Genomic DNA, 27,128 nt, shown 5'->3' on the forward strand with positions numbered 1-27,128 from the left:
TGGTAAGAGAAGAATACTAATGGCAAATTTGCTTTGCATCTACTACACTTCCACCTGTTACACTACTTCCAGAAAACACTTTGAATGTGGAAAGAACAATACCAGATCATGAAATCTGTTGGACACATAACTGGACAGAATGCTCCTCATCTTCCACTAACTTTTATGATTTCATGAGTGACCTCAGCATGTTCTCTGACAAGAGTTCACAGTTTAGCTGGGTAAGGTGATGTAGTTTATTACAATTAATTTAGCAAACATGGACATGTATACAAGGAATCCAGCTTCCTTGATATTGGTAAAGGTCATAATTCACACAACCTTTTAATTTCATGGAATAGAAAACTACTGAATATGACTCACAGAAATAAGTTTCAAAAACTGTTGCACGTTCACAGACATGTTAGCCTTCAATGACCACTTTTCCTGAACTAAAATAAAATAGTCCTCTGGTCTAGCCAGAACTAACAGCTGGTCAACAGAGCAATAGGAAGTGGTACAAGAAACAGCATTTTCCAACAACGTAACGCCTTGTACAGTCTTCATCACAAGCAGCAGCAAACAGCAATATTAATCCAGCAAACATTTTACATAATAGCCTGCATCCAGGAATTCATGGTGGAATATAAAGTGCCTTTTAAAGACAGCAGTGTGTATTTGCCACCCTCGTATATAGATCTCGCACTCATTTAGATTTGGTCAAACCAAGAAGATCCCTGAGTTATACATAAAAGCAGGCTTTTCAACAAAGTTACAAATAAATAGATAGTAAAATCATTGTCAGTGAAGGTAATCGTTAAACTTGCTTGAAAGCTTTAAAAACACCACGAAAAGTCAGTAGCTGTAAAGAGCAAAAGTTCAAGCCATAAAAATTAAGAGGGTTGCCATCAAGAACTCTGTGGTTACATTAACCTTTCAAGTGTAATGGTCTGTGAAGCGAAAGGATTTTGGCTCTGAACTAATACAGTGGATGTTCTGCATCTGTTTTGCTCTTCTGGCTTCTAATCTAAGCTGCCTTGCTCTCTCTTTAGCAGCTAGTTCTTCTGCTCGTTTTTCTTCTCTCTTTCTTTTTAGCCATCTGTGGAAAGAGGAGGAGGACTAGAAGTACTGACAGTTGCAACTGGAAGTTTTACATCATCCGTTCAAAGGAGACTTGCCCCCGTTTAACTAGAGTCACCTTGTCCTGTAGGATAAAGTCAGGTGTCATGGCTGAGCCAGTCTAAAAGCCTGCCGCTCCTAAACACGGGAAGCACTACTTCTCCATACCAATTCTGCTTCTGCACCCACCTTTACCTCCCCCCTTTTGTTGAGCTGATTCAACTCATGGACTCGAGGGAAAAAAAAATCATTCTATTGGATTAACTTTCTGCTTGTTTAATGAACTGAATCAACCCAAGCCTGCTCCAGAACAGGCAAAAAGGGGCAGGGGAGAAGGATCTCCCTTTTTCAGCAGAAGTAATTCACTATTTCAGCTCAGGTTCTGACAAGTAATTTCACAACAGTGAACAAACAACATCAAGGAACTGATGTACTTTTGCTAGGGTGTAAGTTTATGAGGGCATATTCATGCAAAAAAAACCCCAAAACAATAAGGACTTCAGCAGTAAAAATGTACCATAAAATAACTACAGGCTTAAGCTGATAGACTACAAAATTTTCAAATATGATTCCCTAGGAATGACCCTACTCACTCTTTAAAGGCTCTGTTGCATTCCTCTGTTCTTGGAAAAAAGGCGATTCCCTCAGCTTGGCGTCTCAAAATTTCTATCTGTTTTTCTTTGATGTGTTCTTGGTGCTTTTTTTTAAGCCATAACTTGAAGGCTTCTTCTGGATTCCTGCTCCTCTCCTATTTAAAAAAAAAAAGACATATGTACACAAGGCTTATCATTAAATGACCTTTATATTAATCACATTATAATAATTTTTTGAACTCTGCTGGCATCTCCCATCCATGAAACATACTTTATAAGCAAAGTAGAGCATATGCTAATCTGGCATGGAATAGATACATGAGCAAGCATTCAAAGCGGTATGTTTTAAAAATTACTGAATTTAGCTTTTCAAGCCCATCACTGCAAGGCAGAGGAACTTTAGAACAGAGCATCTGAATCTTCGGGTTTTGGTCAGGTCACGTGCATTAACTGCTTGCCAACAAGTTCTGATGGTAAGGAATACACTTCAAAGGGGTTTCCGCCTGCTTGTTCAGTGCAGGGTTCAATCAAGTCATTCTCCTGATAAAAAGGAGCATCACAGTATCTCCTGTGATTTTATAGCTGTTAAGTTCATATATGCAGCTTCTACGACACAAGCCACCCTGCCAAGCAGAACAATCCTAAACATGCAAGTCAATCTAGCTCTTCACTGAAAACAATGTAAGAAAAACATTTCCTATCACTATAAATTTTCATATGCTTAGCTAAGAACACAGGCTTAGAATTCGGTTTTCCTATTTAACAAGAGCACTATAGATCCCAGTCCTACATTAGGGAGATCTTACTTTGCCGTTCAAGTCTTCTAGCTCCTTTGCACGACGAATTCGCTTTTCTTCTTGCACTTGTTCTTTCTTCTTCTGTAACCAAGCTTTAAAAACCGTCTCATTCTCTCTTCTCTTCTGTTCTTCTTGTTCCCTTTTCTTTCTTCTTCCTTAAATGGAATGAAGAGTGAATAAACTTAGTTTTTAAAAGAATCATCTTAATCTGCAAAGGCCTTCACAGACAATAAATAAGCCATTTGAATTACATGAGAGACACAAAAATACTGATGAAAGAGGAGTACTCAAAGACTGAATCATAGTTGATACTACTTTTAGGAAGAAACGAGTTTGCGCACTTCTGCGGTTCACGTTACATTCAGATACTTTCAGTCTAACCCTTTTTGTGATTACCTCCGTTTCCATGATACATCTCAACTCACAGACATTTCAATAGCAACAGGTGAAGACTTCTAAAATTAAGCCTGCCCAATAGCTCTGATTGGCTTAAAATCAGTTTAAACTGATGCATTTTAAAAATGAATGCAGCTCTCAGGCTTGATGGACCACTAAACCCTAAAGGATATTTAACTACCTATGGACTGCAGGCGCTACCCTATAAATAAGGATTTTTTTCTGGACATGAAGTTGTAATGTATTTACTTAAGGAGTATTAATAGCTTAACACTTTTTTCAAGTTTACAAAATGAATTGATTTTGACAAAATTGAGAAAAGGTTTTTTTAATTATTAATTGCATTTTAGCTAACGACAAGTATCTACAAGGAGGAGAAAGGTTTTCAAACAACACTTCAGAAAGCCGATTAGGACATTTTACCAGGTTTTGACTCTCTCTGACACAAAAGTTACAATCCCCACTCATTTCAACACTCGGAGAACTCTATTCTTCTTGCAAATAAATGATGTTGCTCCCACCTACACACAACTTTCAGACTATCCTCCAAATTTACAATCTGTAATTTACTGTAATGAAAGAAACCCCACCAAAATGAAGCAGATGGATTCCAGTAATGTCAAGAAATGTTTCATGCCTGTGAAATCCATCACAGAATGGAAAAACTCCATTCAAGAATGAAGAAATAGGGTAATACATTCTTACCTTTTCATAAGTCAGCCAAAAGAGGAAGAGATTTAGCACACACTGTTAGGAAAATAACCTTCCTTACCTCCACCACACTACCTTTTACTTTAAATACATAGATAAATATGGTGTCAAGAGATCTAGTCTTGTGTGTACAAAGAAAACACATCAGTAACTCTTCACATTTCATACCCCTCATTACTGAGCTAAGCCTCAACAAACTTTTCAAATAAAGCAGGCTAGACCTATTTCCACAGATAGATAGAAAGCAACCTTTGAAGCTACTCAGCCAGCTTGCTTACAACATCACGGCACAGAAAAACAGTAGATGCTTCATGCTTTTTTTATAGAGCAACATACATAGTAAGTTACCTTTTTGTAATTGTATCATCATAATGCAAAGTGAAGAAAAACATCTAAGTTTCTAAAATCTTTGGTAAAGATTTCTGAAGTTCCTGTTACAGCTGTCAGAAGCTGACTCTCTATTAAGTATTCATTTTTTCTGAATAAGGAGCTGAGAAATAATTAAAAGGGTTTTTTTCCCGGTAATACATAAGATACTGATTTGATTTTATAAAATAGAATTTTTTGTTTCTTTTAAATTACTGCCCTTTGTAGATACAAGAAGAATAACCTCAGTACTGGGAATATTTTCTTCTTTTTGTCCTCTGTGTAGCGCCCAGGTAAAACCAAATAAGAAGGAAAAGTAGTATTGATTAACAGAGAATGGGGAAAAAAACCTGCTTGGCAACAAACTCATTGAGAAAACTTACTACAACACTCACCCATGCAAAACCCTTTACAGGAAAAAAGTATCCAGTTCTATTATTTGTCAGCGTGACTTCACCTGCATGCATCTTATGCAAGCAAAAAAGCATGTCACTTTTGAAGTCAACTGTATCTTCCTTACCTGTTAAACACACCCCTCTTTGTTCATAGTTCTCACAGTCTTTCTCCTGTGTAAATCTTATTTTATGACTGAACACTCTCCCATATGATAATTGCCTATTACATGCTTCATGAGCACCCAAATGTGCACCCGCATTACTGTGGTTAATGTTAACTTCCTGCATTGCAGTGTAATCTGTGGAGATGCGATACCATGGGCTACGTTCCAGTAAACAGGGGGCCTGCAATGGAACCTAGGTAGAACGAGAGTCAATAAGCAAAAGCAGTAAGCACAATATAGCAGAAGGAGGCCTATTTATGAGGGATACGTTAAATAAATATTTAATTTCTCCTGTGAGCAAGGCATGATCCTATGCCACTCTGTGGGGTTTTTTTCTTTTAAGGAAAGGAGTTTTGAGAGATTCTGTACAAACTTGAGAGAATTATTATTATTACTGTTATTGCTGCCTCTTTTATCATGGAAAAATGGAGTAAATGCCCTGAACATGTGGTCTCTGTGATGCAGAGGAACAGGATGGTCACTGTGATCTACTTGTTGCCTCTGTATCTTTACCTCTTTCCTCAGTTTTTCCTTCCTTTGTTCTAACTGCTTCCGCAATTCTTTTTGTCTGGGAGAAAGACAGTAAGTGGAACTTCTCACAGGCACATTTGCAGACTGTGCCCTCTGCGGAGTCTTCCGTTTTCCCAGACTTCTTGCAGCATTGATAGCAGAATTTGGACGACGCTTAGGGTTAGATGGAGGCTTAGGGAAATACACACACTCTTCACCACCAGGAGAAAAAGAATGTGCTCCTGGTCTTACTGGAGGTACTTCCTTTGTTCGAGAGACAGTGCCGAAAGGACGGTAGTGTGAAGATTTTGGAGACATACGTTGAGTTTCAATATCGGTAAAAGAAACACTTATTGGGGGCAAAAAGCCCTGGCTTTCAATATCACGTAAACTTAAGAGTTCAAACTTCCCATCTTTTTCCACTAGGATTTTACCATCCTTCTTTTCCTCATCCTTGCCAGCATGTGGTGAAAGTGATGTGCTTTCCTGTCCCATTTCATTAGAAATATGCAACTGAGACAGCCTATTTGAAACATCATCTCCTCTTGCAAGGTCAGTTTTACAAACTTCAGCATCTTCTAGAGGAGGAACTTCAAGATCCACCAACTTATCCTTAAATTTTAATTTCCGTTCTCTATTCTGATCCACAGGAGCCTGATTCTCCAGCAGTTTGTTGGCTTCTTCAATCTTTTCCAAGATGTAACGCTTTATTTCTTCATCCTCTTCCTCATCCAGTTCCTGCTGGTTTTCCAGCCTGGATTCCTGGATAGAGCTTTCACTATCAGTATCAGATACACGGTCCCCCTGTTTAATATCAGACCTGGATTCCAAACTTTCTTCATTGGAGGGTCTCACTTCCGCATCTACATCTGCCTCGGAAAGCTGATCTGGATTTTCTTCCATTTCCTCATTGTCTTCCTCAAAGTTGTCCGCAACTTTAACAATTTGTACTTCGATATCCTCTTCATTTTTTTCAGGATTCTAAAAAAATTAAAATAAACTAGTCTGTTTTCCCAACAAAGAACAGTATCAGAGAAAGAGAAAAGAAATAGCAAGAGAGAAGAGCAGTACTAACTATCCTAATTCTAAAACAGGCTGTCAAAACTTGCATGTCATAACTAACAGCTTTTTTGGCACTAACAACTCTCTTGCAGTTTCTCCATGTTCACATCTGCACAAAGTTTAACTAACCATGGCTTGCGCAGTAAAGTGATCAGTGACAGCATAAAAACAGAACGTGTGTTGCACAAACACTTAAAGGAACCCAGAAGTACTTTTGAAACAAACATATTATTTTCAATGAACACTGAATTTTCTGTTTTAAGGCAATTATAACCAAACTAACCAGTTCACTGAATTGTTTTTCACTATAATTCCAAATAATCTTCCTCATCAAAATTCAGTGAATGTACCTACACATTTCAAACCATACTGAATTTTGTGCTTATGATTCCAAATATTACTCAATTTTGTCTTCTAAGTAAGACAACTAGCATTTAATTTAACAAATACCTCTCTTTCACCAAGGTTTTCTTTTTCTTCTTCATTAATTAGCCATTCAACGTCTTTTTCAAAATCATCCTCATATTCTCCACTTTCTGTTAAATCACCCATATCTGCTGGATCTCCTTGGTCTTCCTTTTCACTCATTTTGGTGCTGTGTTAGAGTAATACTACAAAAAGGAGAGGGAAAAAAATTATTTTAAAACTCTAGTGACACACAAATAGAGAACATTGATATCTCTTATGGCACCCACATCAAACTTGTGAGCAGTATCAATACAACCATGTTAGATAGCACCACAGCACCTCAGGACTAAGGATCACCAATGGTTTATAAACATGAACGGTTTTGGCCTTTCCAGCTCTGACTACTAGGGGAAGATTTGAGTCAAAGCAAACCAAGGTGACTTACCTACTCAATGTCTTGTAGTAAGTCTCTGACAGAGCTAAAATGAGAACTCGTGATCTTTTAACTGTTAGTCTCGTGCTTGGACAAAGAGACCACTATTTTATGTTTGTTAGAAGTAGTACGAGCTTTCATTGCTCCCAGGTGTGTTCTACATTGCTGTTTTATATCTGACTGGCCCATTTTCCTTTAAAGCAATCTTAACTTGTTTAAAGTTACATTGCAAAAATGTGGGATGCACAAGTCCTAGAAGATCCATGCCACGGCTTACAGTAGATCAAATTACCAAAAAGCTTCTCATAATGACATATTAAAATGAAAAGACATTCATTGATTGGACTCTTGACAGAAACCTTCTGCTAGAGTGACTTAACATTTAGAAGCAGCTAGCTTTCAAACCATATCACCTCCACCAGTATTAGGAGTAAAGAAAGTTACACAGACACCAGTCGAGACTGCTGGGAAACAGATTCAGTTCCAGTTTGAATTTCTGAGGAGGACAACAATGGGAAATACTCATTAACGAGTTAATCAGGCTGGATATAGTCATATTCATGACAAAACTGAAGATGAGCCACTATAAGGATTGAATCTTTTAAACAATCTTTGGACTGCATAGCACACAGGTGCCAACAGCTCCTGAAGGACTGCTTAAATGCCAGTGCTTGGGGCTCCAGGCTGACTGCCTGCACCCCTCAGCTCGGCTCACTCAATCGCTAAATAGCTCAGCAGTTCCATAGCTGTCTCCATCTAAAGACACAAAAGGGTTAAAGACATGAGGAGACAAACATCAGCCTAGAGAGCTGATTCTGCTCTTTTTACAGCTTTAGCCACTCATCATTCCTTCCCTAATTTGTTTATTACTGTTTACAAAAGCAACATAAAAGAAGGAAATGTTGATTATTCAAAAGTTCTCATTCTCTGTACACTCTACTGAACGCTGGAAGGTGCCACTTCTACGTGTCTCTCTAGTAGGACAAATCTGTGTCATTTACAACATACTAAAAGATCCCAATATGAGTATTAGCATATGGCAACACAATATGGGATGTAAGAGTTAGCTCTGACCCTGGATGGCTCTGGAACAGCACGACAGCTCTTGCTGTGTAACCACCCTGCCCTTCCAGACAAGAAGGGTTGCACTTGGACTTCCCAATCTGTCTAAGCATTTTGTCATGCATTTTATAAAAACCCTTCCATCCAGAAGATGCTGCTTAAATTCCTTCAAGCTTTTATTTTAAATTCTGATGAGCATCTCAGAGTTCTCAGTTATTTACTCACATGAATACCAGCCCATTTCTTAAAACTCTGCGTTTCATGCTTGACAAGAGTGCTGCTCTTTTAGACCTCAAAATTTAGTCAAGATTTGTTTAAGAGGAAAGAATGGTAATAAAGCTAGGCACTTTGTTGCAAACTTGTTTGTATACAAACTTTAGAAAAGCTCTTCTTTCTGTTTGATCCATATTTTGTTCAAGAAAATCTGGCAATTTTTTTCTCCTAATTCACTTCTTTTTAGCTACCACTTGCCAGGAGAATCACTCTAGATTTCTCTGAGTGTAATTTTTCAAACTTTTTCAGACGGTTGCCTTGGCTTTCCACACCCTGTCTGTTGCCATCATGTTTTTCCTGCACCTCATCTCAAGCAACATGTAATCATTTTTGCTGGGAAATGCCTCCTCCTTCACAAATATCCCTGGTTTGGGTGGTGACATGTACCTGGGTTCTTAATGGAGGTTACTGTCCTCTAGTACATATTCAGCACAAAAGAACTATTTCTCTTTAACTTCTTCATCATTACGGTAAGTGGACGCAAAAGCTACAAACCTGAATTGTGCCTTTAACAAAACACGTTCACGTCAGTCTGTGACACTCAACACAAATACTGAAAACTGTTCAATTTATTTAGGATACGTATAATAAAGGGGAGCAGCATAAAAATCAGCCTCTCCTGTTGTAACATAAAGTAGTCATGGCTGAAGAGATAATTTCAGTTTAACGACCTTGTTTCAGAAAATCTTGAATCAGCTCCTATCCTATTTAGGGTCTTATGAAGCAAAGATTAAAGTGCTTCAGCTTTAATAGGGACCAAGAGTATTCAGAAAATCTCAAGTCTTCGTGTTCACCTGCTTCCATTCTAATGGGAGGGGAGGTGCATGCTGTGACTCAATTGTTCTGCGAAGCTTAATAACACCTCTACGTGGTTATATTCAGGCACAGGCTAGGCACAGTTACAACAAAAAAGAGGGATACAGTGATGGACTTTTGTTATTTTGCCCCTTTGTCCCAAAATATACAGATGCATAAACCCGAACCCAACACCGTTACGGTGGGGAACGTCCAGCCCCGCGGCGGGACCAGCAGCACCCGGCTCCGCATTTCAGCGAGGGCAGCTTCTGCTTATGAAGACCGGCAAGCGACGCTCCGGCGGCGCACCGCCTGGGAGCGGCCCTACCTTTGGCAGCGCCTCACCGCGATTGCTACCAACACCCGCGAGCAGGCGAAGCAGCCTCTCACCGCGCCGTAACGGATGAAGGCCGGCCGTCTGCAGCCCGGCGGGCCGGCGGCAGCCTCCTACGACGGGGCCGCCCCGGCCCAGCCGGCAGGTGCAGCCGCCATTCGCCTCACCGGCACTACCGGCTCCCCGCGGGAGCCGGCCCCGCCTGCCTCGGACTCCCGTCCCTGCCCGCTCACCGGGGCCCCGCCGCTGCCCCCCCGGCCCGGGGGACGAGGTGCCGTCGTCGCCGCCCGCCGAGGCCCGGCCCGCCCCGCCCGGCGGCGTTGCCATGGCAGCAGCGGGGGCCGCCGCCCCCCCCGCTCACCTACCCGCAGCAACGGTCACCGCCGATGGTGGCCCCCGAGGACCAAACTCCTCCCCGCCCCGCCCGCACCTTTTCCCCGCCGCCGGCGCCGAGGCAGCAGCGGGCATGAACGTGCTCGCCAGGCGGCACCGCCCCGTTGCCATGGAGACGGGCCTCCGCGCCGCGCGCCCCCCACCCCTTTTGTCCCCCATTTTCAGGCCCGAGGCCCCGTTAGGAGGAGGCGCTTTCTTTTCCGTTTGCGTTACACAATTTCATTTAACGCTGGGAAATTAACGGGAAGCAGAACACGGGGTGGGGGCGGGCCACAGCCGTGAGCGCCCAGGAGAGGGCAGCAGCGCGGCAGGCGGCTTTCCCTGCCCAGGTAAAAGCCTTTTGATGGTGTCAAATTATGCACTGGTTTGGGAGCAACCTGAGCGTCGGCAGTTTTTGTGTTGTATTATTCATGCTCCGGCTGGTGATGAGCAGTCTGATCAGACCACAAGCTAGCAGTGTCAAAATCTGAGCTTTTGTTAATAAAGATAGCGCCGCCTCTCCAAAGAGACACCTCTCTGCATTAATCACACATCGCTCCTAGAACTCAGAAATGTGAAAAAAAGAAAGAAAAAAAAACCAGAAAAACACCCTAAATGAATTCCCTTCTGGAAAAAAGCCGTCAAAAACCACCCTGAGTTACCTCCTGGGCCGGGGGAGCTGGCGGAGGGGTCAGGCTCCTCAGCAGAGCTGGGGGGGGAGGTGGCACGTGGCAGCCTCCTCTATGGAGGACCAGACAGCCCCACAGCTTGTGGATGCTGTGCCCCTGTGATTAGCAGGCCTCACAACAAGCCGCGTGACCACCAGACCCGCCATGCAGCACACAGAGGGCTCGCCATGGGGCAGAGGCCCTTCTGCAAAACGCTGGCTGTGGTGGCACCAGGCAGGGGCTGCCATTGCTGCAGCCCGTCAGGGCCTTGCAGAGGGCAGCGCTGCACTGCCCGGTCTCAGAGAAGCACTAGTGGTGTTTGAACAGCTGGCTAAACACATTGATAACTTCTGAAAGGCTCCTAATAAATGTGGTTGTTGGTGTTGCCACCAGTTACCACAGAGAGGCACTGGCTCGACCCCGCTAGGTGTAGTTCACCGGGAAGCAGATACACTCACTCATTAGAAAAAACAAATAAACCATTTCCAAATGTCAGCTCGTGTGACAGCCTCAACTCCCACCTGCAGCACCAGCGCAAGACCAAGGTATAAACCTCCCAGCGTACAACACACCTCCACGGTCCCCTCAGCCCGGTGAGGGCAGCTCCAGGCAAGGGGAAGCAGCCCACACTGCCAGCAGCCCTCCAGGGTGACCAAGGCTCATGCAGCATCACATGGTGCTTCTCAGCACCATGTTTTGGGGGATGACCCTCCTCAGCCCTCCCGCCAGCACGTGGGCCTGGGCTGCAGCAGCATGGCCCCTCCAGGGTGGAGGGAGGGAGGGAGGGAGTTGTCCTTGCTGGCAGCACTGACATGGCGCCCATCACACTGTCCCCCACACAGCGATGGCCCCCAGTTTTTTGAATACACTGGCCCAGCAAAGTGAAGAATGACAGTCTACAAATGCACCAGAAGGCCACACACCTCAGAGGGCAACACGCCCTCAAAGTCACGCAGAGTAGAAAAGCTAAACCCCTTCAAGGTGGGGTTCGGGAGGTCTCTGAAGACACCGTCATAGGCCACACACCACAGGAGGAGGCTGGAATCCACGACCTTGGGGTTTCTGCTAATCCTACACCATACAGTGAGAAAGAGAAGTGGGTTTTGACATTGTTTTCAGTGGGTTGGAAGGGCTCCCTGATATTTACCCGAGATAACACTCAGGTACCTGCTTTGGCAATGGTTCCTGCTGTACCTGGAAAAAATTCAACCACTGACCTCACCCAGGGTCATGCAATTATCCCGCTCTTGAAGACAATATGCCAAACTTCTGACTTTCCACATTTCACAGACAGGTGGCTTTGACAAGTTCATAGCAGACTAAAATAAAGAGAACTGGGCACAATATCAAAGCTTTTTGCTCTGCTTTTATCGTAACACTATCCTCCTCCTTACAAGCCAGTGCTACCCCTTTCATTCACAAGAGATGCTTTATTCAAGTAATTACAAATCAGCGTGACTGTAAGACAAGGATTAGACCCCATTGTTGGAAGATGAAGCTGTGATGCTGAATAATAATTTAATGATATCTTAAGGTCAATCTAAATTCATGCATGCATTCATTAACCCTCATGTCATTAAATTTAGGTTTTCAGATGTTCCTGTCTGTGAGAGAGCTACAGAGCACGGTTATGAAAAAACTCAACGGAAACAACAGCTAAGCAATGCAGGTGTCCAAGGACAGGCCACCCAACGCAGGGCTCCAAGGACAAGCACCAACATGTTGGTTGCTCTATTCCATGTCACTAATGCATCAGACACTGTGTTTAGGGAACACTGATTCATGCAGAGCGAGTATGTTTGACAGAGAAAGGCTGCGTAACACCTCCAGAGCAATGTTAAACAAGCACCTTAACACCTTTTGTATGTTGTGTAGGAAACAGTTGACACTGTCAGGAGCCACTGGGAACAGGGTCCAGAGCGTCCAGTCTCCTGCCCCTTCCATAACCGAAGTCCCTCTTTCCTTCCCAGTACTTGGCTACGATCACACCGATAGAGAAGAAAATGTAATCGCTTCCACACAGAGCCCTTCCCTTTCCCTGAGAGCACTGGCAGAGCAGCCGGCTGTTTCACACACGCACACAGCCACAGCCCAGTTGAGCGTAACCCTGCCATGCCTTGGTGGGCTGTCACAGCCAGTGCTAGCCCCGGGGGACAGCAGTGGGTGCTGCTCCTGGGACAGCAGCCTCTGGCAGCTCTTACTATTTCTCACTTTTTGGACAGAACAAGCCCAGCACCTGGCTTCTCCCCCTAACAGTGATCCTAAAGCCCAGGAACTATATCATATCTTACCAGCGTCATAGCAAGCCCGGTGCAGGACACATAGATTGGGTGGTAACACTCACCTCCAGCAGCCCCCAACATCAACTGGAACAAAGAAACAGCCACAGCATCCCAGGCAGACACCCCAGCCGTGTGTGGTATTTATCTCATCTCCATCAAAGCGCACTGTGTGCTCTATCGCTAACACAGGAATTCAGCTCCTTGACAGCAGCTGGGTGTCCTTTTTCAGATCTCTCAGCTGTACGCGGTGTGGCAGGATGCAATGGGAGGAGCAAGGAGGATCACCACAGTTCACGTGGACCTGCTTCGCTCACAGGCAAGAGCAGCCTCAGGGTTCTTCTCACAGCACCTTTCACCAGCACCAGAGACATGGAACACTTGAATCCACCTTAAAGGGTAATGCTATACCTGTATGAGCTACTAATTACCTTCCTGTCATATGCAAGCAGAGATTTTAATCCCCCACGCTGTCAAGAAGCTCATCCCTACACAGCTGACTCCTGCATTCACCCAGGGAAGGCAGATGAATGAAATTCAGAGCAAGCCCAACATGCTGACAGTCCTATCCCTCCTGCCTCAGCAATAAGGCTCTCAAGGAAACATATTTAAGAAAGGCCCCCCTTCCACCCCAGACCACCCTTCTCATTTTTGGTGTTGTGCAGAGGGCTTGTTGGGCTATTCCCCACACCGAACTACATCAAACTGGCAGCAGATATTCAGAAACCACCTTCCTCTCCAGCCCAGCCTGTACTATCAGGTACAAGCCATCTCTTCTAGAAGCACAAGACAGGGAGAGCTTTCCAAGGCAGTCAAGTGTGGGTGTGCCAGAATGGGGAGTTTACAGCATTCCTTCCTTAAGGGTCAATTTTGTAATTAGGTCAATGTAAATAGAAAGGTCCTCCTGCATGGCAAACCTACACCTGCTTTCCCTCACACTCACCCTCAGCAAGTCTGATGCATCCTGACCAGGGTTACCCTGCACCAGTGAGTGATCTTCTCCCTCACTGGACCAGTCTGCACTGGAACTACAGAGCGGTATTTCTGAACTGCGCAGCAATTAAGGATCCTCAATGCAAGACACTTGCACAGAGTTCTGCAAACCTACACAAACCAGCCAGCAACTATCAGCTTCTTGAAGACTTGCTTCTTTTTGCATGTTTTGTTCTGTATTTTTTTCCTCTTTCTAACAAAGATGCTCAGAACAACCTGCAGCAGCAGTGCTGTGGATTAGCAAGGTATCAAAACACAAAACAAACACTGGCCACACAGGATATCTCAGAGTATTTTTATTTAACAAAAATAGCGATTCAATTAGAAACCAACAATGTCAACATGTTTACAGAATTTCATAGGCATCAGTAACTCTGCATACAGCTCCAGTCAGGCTCTGTAGTCACCTCATCACCACAGCAACAGCACAGCGCAGGAACCTCAACAGCAGCCAGGTGTGGCTTCCATACATTAACAGGGCTCAAGATGTATGCAGTGTAGCATGCCTCTCTATTGCAGTTGCCACAGTTTCATTACTTTGGTAGAAAAATCATTGTTATTGCTGTAATTCGTTAGTTAATTTCTGACTTGCTTTTAAATAACTGGGTTGTTCCCCATCAAAGATTTGTTCTCTGTATGAAAAATGTGATTAAAATTGAGCTGCTTCTTTCGGTCACTTGACACAAGTGCTGTACACCCACTCCTCATGCCTTGCTGCAACTGCCATCAGACCAAAGAACTCAAAGGACAGGATATACGCTTACTATCCCTTTCCCAGGACAGCTCATCAGCTAGCATCTCATGGCTTCACATTTTATTTTTTTTTTTAAAACAAAACCCAGTAAAGAACGGAATATATACATGGGTGGCTTCAAGTTTCCATTTCAGGATAAGGCAGTTAAGTTTACATGTGTAAATGCCAGTACAGCTGAGCCCCTCTTTAGGGGGTTGTTTAAGAATGCAGGCTGCAAACACAGAGAAGCTTTGGGGAGTGGGTTCCCCTGAACAGCCGGCCTGGAAGGGCTCCCCAGACCCCAGGTAGCACATCCCAGACACATTAATCATTCGCCTTGCATGGTAAAGGCTGAGGCTCACAGAAGTGATGAGAAAGGCTGTACCTGTCCCAGCCAGGGGAGAAATGCCTTCCCAGCCCCAATGCTGTGAAGTCTCCATGGCACTAAAAGCAAGCAATGAACCAAAGCTGCTTCTTCAGGCTCCGACTGGAAGAAGCTCTAACCAGCACAGACAGAGAAGGCATGGAGGGAAGCACACTGTGTTGCATCTTCTCCCTTGCCAGTTCTCCTGTACACTTAAAACTCACCACAACCTGCACAGCAACAGGGGCAGTCCATAGGCCATTTCCACAGTATACTACAGATATCTGTTGCTGTGCTGGTCATGGTGCCTGAGTATCCAGGTACCCAAACCCAGGACAACTCTGTGCAACTCCTTCCCAGTGCTGAAGCAATTTGGAAAAAATAAATTATTTTTAAAAAACAGGTATGAGGCAAGTCCCAAATTGCTGAGACTGGACAAAATAAAAGAACTGCCCGCTCCAAACATTCATTGTCCCGCTTAGGTGGAAAGAAGAGGTAGAACGAGTGGACAGAAACCCACCAGAAGCATAAAGGCATTTTAAAATAAGGGGAAAAACTGACAGACCAGAAATCAGCATTTTTCAAAGCCTCAGGCAGTCATCCTGCTAACTACCATAACTGAAGGTGTCTATTTAAGTCACTAGAATCACAATTCTCCAAGATCACAAAGAATAGCTTAAAATCCTGCAAGACACCTTCCTTCCCAGTGCTATACTAACATCCGCCATCCCACTGAAATAGCCCAGCCCCCAGGGCTGTGAGGCAGTGACTCCTGTAATCGCAGGAATCTGCAGTCCTAAAGGACCAAGGCAAAGATGTCCAAGGGTCCCTTGGATTAGCATTTTGTCTACTTCAACTCCCTCTAAGCTTCACCTCCAGCTTTACAGTCCCTTGGGCACAGGCCTTCATGGCACAAGTAGCACTCCTGATAGCCAATTCACCAGCGTCACAAGTTGCCCCAGGACACAGTTAAGTTTTTGGGGAAGCACCATGATCAGCTATGGTAAAACTCTGGCAGCAGAGGTGACAGACAGGAACAGCAGAAACAGTACAAGCAAGTCAAGGAAGCATGTGGATATGCAGAAACATAAGTGTACTAGTCCTCAAAGCAGAGCATCCAGCATCACGGGGCAGCCACAGCGAGAGCCACGCTGCAGAGCACGGGCCTAAGGCCACCTCCTGTCCCAGGCCTGGGGCTCTCCACAGAGAGGTCTATTAGTGTGCCCTCACTTCTGCCCTGCAGCAGCACCTCAGTGACACAGAGAGTAGCAGCTGACTAGACAATCATGAAGCTGCATTTTCAATGGCAGCCTCCAGATGCACAGCCTTAGACTAAAACCTCCCAAGGCTTTCATTCTTTGAGAAAACTTACTGTTCTTTGCTGCACGTTCCTTATATGCAACAGAAGAACAAAAGGCATTTTAGAAAGAAGATATTTGTTCTTACTTACGTAAGAGCTAATACATTTACCTTCTGAAATGTGCTACTAGTATAGTATAAATATGGATCAAATACCGTTAAGGTGACTGCCTTGGGAAGAAAAGGCAGAGATTAAAAACCAGACCTATATCTTCCTATGTAGCCACCAAGAGTCTTCACTTGCTGCACTACTGGCTTTCAGGAGATCTGCTTTGCATCTGCTCTTGTCTTCTGTAAGCTCTCATAATACTGTATATGCCACTGCCCAAGAACACCAGTGAGATGGCCGCAAAGTAAGAGGCATAAATCATGAACTGCAGAGAAGGGGAAAGAAAATAAAAAAGTGGTTAAACCAAGCAGTTACCAAATTTGTAAGAAGGTTAATACACGAGCTCCCTTCCTCTTCTAAAATATCAGGAATCAGTGATTATTTCTCTGTCAAACCCCTGACCCAGAAACAGGTAGCTGAGAAGCTTTACAGCTTGGGTTACCTTCCTCCCTCCCATCAGTAAAGCTAAAAGAGTCTATCATACCTGGGTGAAGATGTCCAACCCAAGCCCACTGGCATCCACAACAATCAAAGTGAGCAGAGTCTGAAGTGCTAAGGCAATGAAAGTATTGACCCCAAACACCAGGGCGTACCGCTCCACACTGAGATTTGTAGCGATCTGGAACCTGGAAAGAACGGGATGACCAGAAACGTTAAGGACAGGGAAAAAGCAGGGAAATGCAAGAATAGGAGGAACATCTCTGGACAAGAAGACTATGCAACCTGAAGGGTTACATAGACTGGTCCAGTATTTTCCACAGCTAAATTACCTTGCACTGATAGTGTACTTTTCTAAATAGGATCATGACAGACTAGCATAGAAGCTAGAAGAGACCCACAGACACATGTAAAAAGCTTAAAACCAAAAACAAAACCACAAAAACACCCACTTTGGGAGCTCTGTGGGTTTCAGTCTTACTGAAGCAGCCCTCCTGTCCGATGTAGCTAAAGGGTCTTGTCACACAGAGAAGATACAATGCGCTTTGATCCCAGAGAGCTGTTCGCAATCTTAAAGCATCAGCCTGCTGCAGTGTGGTCCATAACCTCCCACATCCTTCCAAGCAGAACTCCTTTTGCAGTTACCAGTTTCAGCATCACCCCTCATATTGTGCTTGAGCTGCCTTGTAGCGATTATGCACGTGTGGTTCAACAACTGTGTTTTCCTCCCCGAAGTGACAAATAACATTGAAGAAGTTTTCCTCCTTACAGGTTAGGGAAAGTTGACACTTCAACACAACCAAAGCATTGTCCTCTCCTCATCTGTTAACGCTTCACTCCAGCCATGTTTATGAAAAACATTCCCCTGGCAAGCAGCACTGTCTAATATTCAGAAGTAGTCACTTCAGTGTCATAAGACTTTTAAGCTTGGGCAGACTGCCAGCCAAATATATCTCTGTGCCTCAGTTTCCAACCTGAATCACAACACAAACCCTTGCAACAGATTTCCAAATTCCTGGTAGGTGAGACTCTAGTTACACAGAAAACATGCCAGCTTTCACACCAGCTGTAACCTTGAGAGCAATTTACATTAAAAAGATACTCACGTTGCTATTGTGATTAGCAGCATGTAGATAATTCTGAAGACAACATAGGATGCATAGCACACCCAGATGTTACGAACCGTGTCCATGATATATACAGCAGCAGCAATAAGAAAGGAGAACAGGGCAAGTGCCACTTCACCCCACATTGCCCAGGATGTTTTTATGTGACCCACAACAAATACTGCAACAGCTCCTGTGAGGGGAAGGAAATAACTGTTAGCGATTGCAATTGGAGCCATTTGGAGACTGTGTATTAGGAGCTGTACAGCTCCTAATAGCCAAACATGACTGAAGTGGACGACACTAATGTGCACACCTTAGCGGCTCTCCTTCCTGACCTCTCCCTCACCTGGAACCCTGCTATAAACTCCCATTCACTTTTACAGGAACAGAAAAAAAAAAAAGGGTCAATGCTGACTGCCTCTGAAGTCTCCTCTTTGGCTTCAGAAGCACAATAGCCCCGGGACTCAGACCACTGCCACTCAGTCCTCTGTCTCTGACTGTAGCAGTGTTGTCAATTGGGCTACAGAGAAATGCAAACCCTGGTTCTCAAAAGCACTCAGCTAATTATTTTGTGGCGCTTTAGGGGGGGTAGGAGGGAGGAAGACACTACCCACTTTGATACACAGCTGTTAGAGCTCTCTCCCAGGAGGCAGAAAAGCCTACATTTACTGCCATCTTCATGCTGGGCTGTCAGAGTAAGTAAGAGCAGGGGTGCAAATCCACGTCTCCCAGGATGCAACCTAATCGCAAGCTACAATCATGCACTGTCGATTGTGCAAGAACGATCCTTTACAACCAGAACAGGTTTGTAACTCCTACTGGATTTTACGAAGGGGAGATGGCGAGAGAAGACAGATCACAAGATGGGAAGTGTGTGATATTTCATACAACTCAACGAGCAGACAAGGTGTGTTTCACGCACTATCACAGTTGTAACTACTGAGAAGCCCAAATACATATTACATTACAAGAAAATTCCCATTTGAAGTAGGCCTTGTTCTGCAAACAAGCCAAAGAGCAACCAACAGCATAACGACGCTGCTGTACACAGCAAACTAGACCAACAGCATACTGACAAAGGGAGGTTTACTGGAGATCTCTGAAAAACAGGATTGTATTCAGCATTTGACCACTGTACAGAAGTGCTACAGTGCAGCATCTAAGCCCCTTGTAGCCCTTAGCTGGCCTGCTATCTTAGAAATCCTTCAACTACATGAAGACTCTTATGTATCATCAGCGTGTACAACCCTGTCAGACCTTGCATCAATCTTGCGGACTAGTGAAGAAGGTAGCTATGCCAACGGAAAGGAACTTATTTCCCCCCCGAACTCTTCTTTCCAGTGCCTGCTGTGACACTACCAAACTGACATTTTGCTCTTTGAAAGTCTGTCTCCCCCAGTAGCAAAACCCTGAGATGCAAAAAGAAGCTAAAGTCCTAGAGCCTTCTTTCTACAGCCTCAGCAATTCTGAAATCTGGGAACAGACATGACTCTGCGGATCTCATGGCAACTAATGAAGTTGTACTCTCCCTATGTCTCAAGGTTATATCAGCCTGACACCTAATTATGACAATAATTATGACAATCTGTGTTCTGCAATTAGACACTTACAGCTGATCCAGTGGTTTCACAACCGAACCAACTGGATTGCCACATTCCCAAGAAGGTGCAGGGATGCAGCTTAACAGTCAGTTGACCTCACTAGAAGGAATACTATTTAGCTTGCCCAGGACAGGAAGCTGACAGCCACATGAGTCACCAGACTTGACTTAAACTCTTCTGCAGGGCAGCACAGGTACAGGCAGGGACGGCAACAGCATCTTACACAAAGGTTGCCAAACACGCTCATAACTGAGCACAGAGCTCATAACTAAGAGCCATGAAAATGGCAAATCAGATCTGGGATGCACCAGGAAAGGTATTTCTAGTAAAGGGAGAAGAGTGAACAGTATGTTCTTCTAGAAGTCTGAGGCCTCACTGAATAAAGCTGAGTGCAGCTCTAGTCATCCACCTTCAAAAAGAATGCAACTCAAACCAGGTTTGGTGCAAAGAGGGGCTAGTAAGATGACAAAGTGAACAAAGAGCTTAACTTTACCAAAGAACAACTGGAAAAACTTGGCTTCTTTGGCCCAGAGCAAAGATCTTATGCTAAAATACAACCTTGGCATGACATCAGAGATAAATAAACTGCTCATTAATAAATTCAAACTGGAAATTGGAAGAAATTAGAGCATTTGCACTAGTGCCTAGTGTCGTGGTTTAACCCCAGTCAGCAACTAAGCACCACGCTGCCACTTCCCCCTTCCCCCTCCCAGTGGGGTGAGGAGGAGGAAAGCAAAGGAAAAAAAAAGTAAAACTCGTGGGTTGAGATAAGAACAGTTTAATAACTAAAGTAAAATATAATACTAACAATAGTAATAATGAAATATAATAATAATAGTAATGAAAAGGAATGCAACAAAAAGAAGGGGGGGGGGGGGGGGAGGAAAAACCAGTGATGCACAATGCAATTGCTCACCACCCACTGACTGATGCCCAGTTAGTTCCCGAACCGCGATCCGCGCTGCCCGGCCAACTTCCCCCTGTTTATATACTGGGCATGACGTTCCATGGTATGGAATACCCCTTTGGCTAGTTCAGGTCAGCTGCCCCGGCTCTGCTCCCTCCTAGCTTCTTGTGCACCTGCTTGCTGGCAGAGCATGGGAAACTGAAAAGTCCTTGACTTAGATAAGCGCTACTTAGCAACAACTAAAACATCAGAGTGTTATCAACATCATTCTCACACTAAATCCAAAAGACAGCACTGTACCAGCTACTAAAAAGAAAGTTAACTCTGTCCCAGCCGAAACCAGGACACCTAGGAAGTCAGGTCACTGGATGCTCATCCTTAACAGGTCCCTTCCAGTCCTGTTATACACTTCAAGCTTTTAGTTGAGATTACTACTTCACTAAACTTCACTTGTTCCAAGCAATGAATCTGTGTCACCTGGAAGGATTTTTTCATTTTGTCTTTTGAGCAGTTCAGGGACAGAGGCTAATTTGCTTTCAGAAAACATCACCCAAAATGATTCAACCATTTATAAAAATTATACCAGAGGAAAAAATCAAAATGGTAAACTAAAAACTTCAGTTTTACATGAGTTTAGTGCCAACCACCTTTTCTACCAATAGGTCCATTGTTCACAGGCCTCTAAAAAAAGGGACACTAATATCAAATATTCATAACAAGGTTTGAAGAATACTCCTTTTTTTTTTTCTTTTTTTTTTTTTTTTTTTTTTTAAATCTGCTGACATTTGGCCACGCTATGAGTCTTCTTTCCCTTGATGCCGATTCTTCTCCTTCCTGGGACCAAGACACGGTGGTAGAGGAAGCCAAATCAAACAAGAAATAAGAGCCACAGCATCATGCTAGAGTGGAGGAACAGTGTATGACTGCATGCTATTAAAGTGCAGGTTTAGCACATCAAAGACGATTTAATGGAGAAAGCCTTCAGAATCAAGTTGCCGACAGTTTCAAACCCACTAACAATGGGTGGTAGACCAGCTTTTAGAACTATGTAACAGCCATGGCTTCTGGCTGAACTCCAAGAGGGGGCTGAGCATGCCCAAGAAAGTACTAAGGCTTCCTTGTTTGTGTACCTTGGTTTCTTTTGCCCCCAAGTAGGTGATGTCCACAGCAGATCGTGGAACGATGACTCCATCAAAGAAAAGGAACATACTGCAGCAACACCTAGAAAGCCTCTGTAAGGGTATGTTAGCTATATTAAAAAGGTATTGTCCTAGTTCTGGTAATGGAACAATATTAAACAACTTAATAAACAAATGTTTGTGTTGACTGACCTACCTGTCCCTTTCAAGTCAAGCAACTTCTTTCATCTTAATAGCTTTTCTGCTTAACAGTGCTAAAATGACTAAATATGGCTCACTGCATGCTGTGCGTGTATAGGAAACCTTCATATGTTCCCTACACTGCCAGGGAAAAAAGCAATAAACCCAGAGGACCCTTAGTCTGATTTTGAGCGGTTAAAACAAGCATAACTCATAGTGACAGCCAAGAACACAGTCAGCCACATGCCTGGAGCCTTCTGCCAAATATTTCAGAATGAAGATTGACTTAGGAGGCTCCTTTAAACACCTACTTACTGGACTACAAGAATTAGGGCTGCGTGCAGCAACTAACTCAACACTGAGCACCGTATCCATGCACGTCAGGGAAGACTCACCCCGAATGCCACTGCTGCCTCTCCTGCATGCTTGGGGGAAATGCAAGACACTTCCAAACCATGCTCTGGTGACCTTGAAGGACACAAGGCATTTCTCACAGCAGAGCAGGAGCTACGCCAGAAGCTTACCTAGCAGCGTCGAGGCTGCCTCCACAGCACCATTGTAGATCTCCATGCTATGAGAAGGCAGCACCATCTCCCACAGGCCCTGAGCGTAGTTGATGACCTGAAAGTAGCCGCAGGTGGACAGTGCCCACCACACAGACCAGCAGAGCATTGTCTGGGAGGAGTAGCACTGCAGGAAGTCATGCCAGAGATCTTTGAGCACCTTTATAATGTCTACTTTCTGCTCCTGCATAAATTGGAGAAGGAAGGGGAGAGAAATGTTAGTCTTTGTTTATAAATACTTCACACTGCTCCACAAAATTGCCCCTTTCAAGTGGTCTGATCACTGGTGAGTGACAGTGCCACTCTCGGACACAAACCTCCACAGAGTAATGAATAAAGAGCTTCCCCATCCCACGGTCTCTGCAGCTGGTCTTTGCCCTAACCAGGGCCGTCCCCTTACGAGCAGAGGAAGGGTTCAGTCCCAAGCACCTCTCCATCTCTGGCTCTCTCAAGCAGAGAGCAGTAACTGCTAGATGTTAGAATTACTATGTGAGCAACTGAAGGGTTCCAGAGAGAAGAGACAGAGGAGAACAGGACACGATATCCACTTTGACAAGACAGGATCAGAAGCCAGTCATTCAAATCATAAAGGCAAAAAGCATCACCGACACTTTTAAGTCCTGATCCAAATTCAACCAAATTTGGTAGCACAGAGAACATGAAAGCCACCAGATGAGTACATTTCCCCACAAATAAGTCAATTTCTTTAGTACTAGCATTCAGGGATTATAAATATTCAAAGAAGCAATCTCATTACGCCACACTCTACCCCGTTTAATGTTCACCAAGGCCCTGAGAAGGTAAGAGATGTTGCCTGGGGATCTGAAGAGAAACAGAAGCTACTTCCACCAGACACTGCTATCACAAATGGCAGCTCCTGGTATATACAAGTGCTCTGACAAACGGCATGACATAAAAATGAGGCTATCCCCTCCAAATCTTTCTAGAAAGAGCATGAAAGGGGGCAGACCCATGAAGTGGTTTGAAAAAAAATTTGAAAATAGATCAGTTCTAGCAACAGGGGATGACAATAAACAAAAATTGCTTTTTACATACAGGCCGTTACAGTTCTGTTCCCAACCACTTTATGCCAACAGCAGCAGAGGAAATGAGCATGTCTTCACTTTCTAGACAGAACTGCTGATTACATTTGCTGCATGCACACACATACAGAGTCTTTGTAGACAGGCAAGACCCTTCTTGTGTAAGTCAGAGCCGCAGTTACTTCATGCAGAAAGGGCAGAGCCCCCAAGGCCCACCCAGCATCTCTAGCCCCTGTGAACTTGGATTCCCTGCAGGGAAACATAAAGCACTGTCACAGGACTGAGCTACTGCACATTGTGCTGTTGCATGTCCAGTTTCGGAGCGTTTTCCAGACGGCAGCAGCAACTTTGGGCTCTTGGCGGTATGCCCTTTCCCTAGGGGAATCATGCAGTGTGTGCCTGGGAAAGACTATGCTCCATGAGCAATAAAACTCATTTTAAGGTGTTTCTACTAAAACCCCCAAAGACCATAGCCTAACTCTGTCCTGACCTCCCTTTTTTCCACCCCTCAAAGTGTCACTGATTTCTAAGCATCTTTATTAAACACCACACAGTCCCATCGGTGCTTTGCCGATGGCAAAATGCTTGCTCCAGATGCGGACACCGTTCCTCCAAAGCCCAACAGAACAACTTGGGAAGAGGTCAGCTTCTGGCGATGCGACTTTAGCAATGTAACTCCCACACAGAAGGTTTCACATGAAGCTCAAGTTCAGGTGCAGGAAAACCAGGGAAGGGAATTATCACATACGCTGCAAAAACTGATTTGGCACATTCAACCCAAGCATGTGCCTGATAAGCCAGAAAGGCCCATCTGCCCTCCCACCACCTGGCAGTGCTTCTTCAGTACAATTATTCGTACAGCCATTCATTTATGTTTGTGAAATACGGTTGCCATTACCTTAGTAAGAAGGACTGTCATCACACGCCAATGCTTCTCAGCTTTTAGCACCTGGTATAACTGAACTCTGGAGAGTTATGCAAGTGTACTTGCTCCTTTTTTAAAATTTTCACCACTAGTTTGGAACCACCCTTGCTCTCACGGGATGAGAGTAAGATAAACAAAAGGGACGGATAAGTTATATTAATACCTTAGTCATTATTGGCACAGAATTTGTCTTGTTTAAGAAATACCCTTCAGCACGCAAGTATAACATGGTTAAAAATACTTTTGCTCACACAAGATTGTGCTGGATGGGGCAGGATTAGGTCCTTGGAATGTTAATACCTTTAATTCCCAGCTGTAGCTGGAAGAAGCTGAAAGCGGCCCCGGACGCTGCCTCCCCCGACCCAGCCAACCAGGGCTTACTTGCTAAGTGAAATACCCGGTAGCTGACTAAACCAACAGCCACGCTTATCTTCTGGCTTGTTCTCAGAACTAGCACAACCTCCTCCTGACCCAGGAGCAAGGCTGACCTCTCCCCAGGGCCTCAAATCCCCCTGCCGCGACCAGCTCTCCGTACACGTGCATTACCTGGAGCAGCGTGGCAGAGACCTGCCCAGCAGGCAACTATACACACACGCATCGGGCCTCAAAACTGGAGGCTGCTCGCTCGTCACCTCGTGGGACCCAACACGTCCCGCCACCAAACAAGGGCACCTGCATGCTTCTTTCCATACAAGTGACTTTGTAGAGGTTACGTAGCCCACAAAAGCCACAAGTCAAGGCACTACCTTGGCGCTCTCATGGGCTGCATTAAGCTGTTATTATGCACAAGTGCTTCCTGCAATTTATCCGTGTTCTGTCCGTTTATGACTAATCAATGTCAGCCTGTAAGTGCTCTCAAGGACTACTGCAGTTTCCTTCCTGGACCAGTTTCTTTCCAGGATCATAAGATAAAACCCAATTACTACACAGCTTATTACTGCACAACTTGCACAACAGTTGAAGTAACAAGTGTTTTCAAAACACGAGTGCATGAAGAATTGCCTCTTTTCTGCAAGTCACAGGGTGCATCCAGAAGCACACAGAGAATTTGGACATATACACAATTTTTAGTGCCCCAGAGATGTCCCGTGCTTTGTACTGTTGAACGGCAATTTGATGCCCAGAGAATTTTAATCACAGCCTTGTGAGACATGCAGAACAACTTCAGAAAAACTAAGGAGCAGCCTACCATGCTCAATCAGCAAAAGGAAGCCAGGAATAAATTTTCCTGTGCCATAAATAAGGAAGCAGGATAAGCAAAGGGATACTTTTTGCTGTTGGCTATTACATCTCTACTGCTGTGTACATATATACATGTATGCATGCATACATATATACATATATGCATGCATGACCACATCAGTATTGCATCTTCTACTTATGCAAACCCAGGGCACAACTCACCTGTTTCTCTGTTGAATCACCCTCCCCGTTTAAGGGAACTTTCGTCTCATCCTCCCAGCCGGGTGCCCTCTGCACATCGGGGTGATCTTGGACAGCAGATCCATTTTTACAGTCCATGACCTTCATTTCCCAACTGAGCTGCTGACTTGAGACGTGGTGAAAGAAAAAGCTTTTTTGTGGCATCGGCAGGAACCACGCTATGCCAAAGGCAATGGATATGCTGGTTAAGGAGATAACGTTCAGGCTGAAGAGGGACCATCCTGCCACCGACACAAGGACCTGCCCGGACACCGAGCCCACCATGTAGCCCACCAGGGTGGCACTCCGGCAGTAGCTGGTGACCTTCTGGTACAGGCTGACATCAACGACACTGTAGATGTAGGAGTAATAGGCAATATCGGTGGCCGTCCCTATCCCGTAGAAGAACTCAAGGAACTGGATGGCCCGCAGCCCCTGGGCATACAGCAGCATAAACCAGGTGATGATGAGGCTCAGGCCCTGCAGCAGGACCACAGGCTTGTACCGCAGGTAGTCCGTGGCCAGGAACACCGGGAACAGCAGTACCAGGTAGGAGTAAGTCCACACTGGGTAAATCTCGTTGAACACCTGGGGGGGGAAAAGCGGGCGGTAACCCTCAGCACCCACGTACTGCAAGGAAAAGACAAACACAGACACCCAGGCGGGGGTGCGAGGTCCCCGGGGCCGCGGTACCTGGGTCTCGGAGAGGTTTTTGTGCGGCACCAGCAGGTACCGGGTGAGGAAGGGCTCCGAGGGCCGCACGCTGCAGAAGAAGCCGTAGGCGCACAGCAGCCCCGTGGGCAGCGCCCAGGAGCACCCGCCGCCGCCGCCAGCCCGGGCGGAGCGCCGCGCCGGCCGGCCCCCCCGCAGCCCCGCCATGCCGGGCAGGGGCTGGGCCTGACGCGCTCCCTCCCGGGGCCGGCCGGGCCGGTGGGGGCTGGCAGCCGCAGGCCCGTCCCGGGTGACCTCCCGGGTCACCCCCCGCCGCCGCCGCCGCCGCCTCCCAAAAGCCACTGCCCGCCCGCGGCGCTGCTCTTAAAGACCATTCGCCGGCGCGCGAGAGGCGGTGCTGCACGCTGCCCTCTGATTGGGCGAGACCGCCCCCTCTCAGCAAGGCCGGCCAATGGGGAGCGGGGGGCGGGACGGCTACGGCGGGAGACGAGCACGTGCGCGCGGAGGGAGGGGGGGGTCCACGGGCGTGCGCGGCCGTGGCTGCGGAGGGGCATCGCCCCCGCCCCGCCGGTGCCACGGGTGCGTGAGGGACACCTGGAGGTGGGGTCCACCCTTGAGTCTGGGCGCTGCCTTCCGTACCTGAACGGCGTTGAGTGGGAGGCCCCTCACAGGAAGGGGCAGCGCGTTCTGTGGGTTGTGATACACGTTCAGAACTGACCGCGGAGAGCAAGGCTGACGCCCTTCTTGCGTGCGCGCCCAAGGAAAACGCACGCAGCACGGCAGAGCTCCGGTCACTGCTGAGGTTCGCCCCCCACAGGTCACTCCCCCACCAAAATTCCTCATCTCTGCCTTCCC

The 27,128-nt window shown here is 45.5% G+C and overlaps 2 protein-coding genes across 2 annotated transcripts; both read right to left on the bottom strand.

Moving 5' to 3' along the window:
- Positions 1–44: 44 nt before the first annotated feature.
- CCDC181 (coiled-coil domain containing 181) lies at positions 45–12,829 on the bottom strand. The gene is made up of 6 exons (XM_050915419.1): positions 12,782–12,829; positions 6,543–6,703; positions 5,013–6,011; positions 2,498–2,632; positions 1,692–1,846; positions 45–1,078 (listed from the first exon to the last, which is right to left on the bottom strand). Exons 2-6 carry the CDS (start codon positions 6,678–6,680, stop codon positions 916–918), a joined length of 1,590 nt encoding a protein of 529 aa, XP_050771376.1. The 5' UTR covers positions 6,681–6,703; positions 12,782–12,829; the 3' UTR covers positions 45–915.
- A 1,161-nt stretch (positions 12,830–13,990) lies between these two features.
- Positions 13,991–26,480, bottom strand: SLC19A2 (solute carrier family 19 member 2). The gene is made up of 6 exons (XM_050915420.1): positions 26,295–26,480; positions 25,584–26,189; positions 22,173–22,395; positions 17,819–18,011; positions 16,759–16,900; positions 13,991–16,539 (listed from the first exon to the last, which is right to left on the bottom strand). The coding sequence occupies exons 1-6, from the start codon at positions 26,478–26,480 to the stop codon at positions 16,414–16,416; spliced, it is 1,476 nt and encodes a 491-aa protein (XP_050771377.1). The 3' UTR covers positions 13,991–16,413.
- Between the last annotated feature and the right edge of the window lie 648 nt (positions 26,481–27,128).

Source organism: Gymnogyps californianus, chromosome 1 (assembly GCF_018139145.2).
Source record: "Gymnogyps californianus isolate 813 chromosome 1, ASM1813914v2, whole genome shotgun sequence".
In the NCBI taxonomy this organism is placed as follows: Eukaryota; Metazoa; Chordata; class Aves; order Accipitriformes; family Cathartidae; genus Gymnogyps; species Gymnogyps californianus.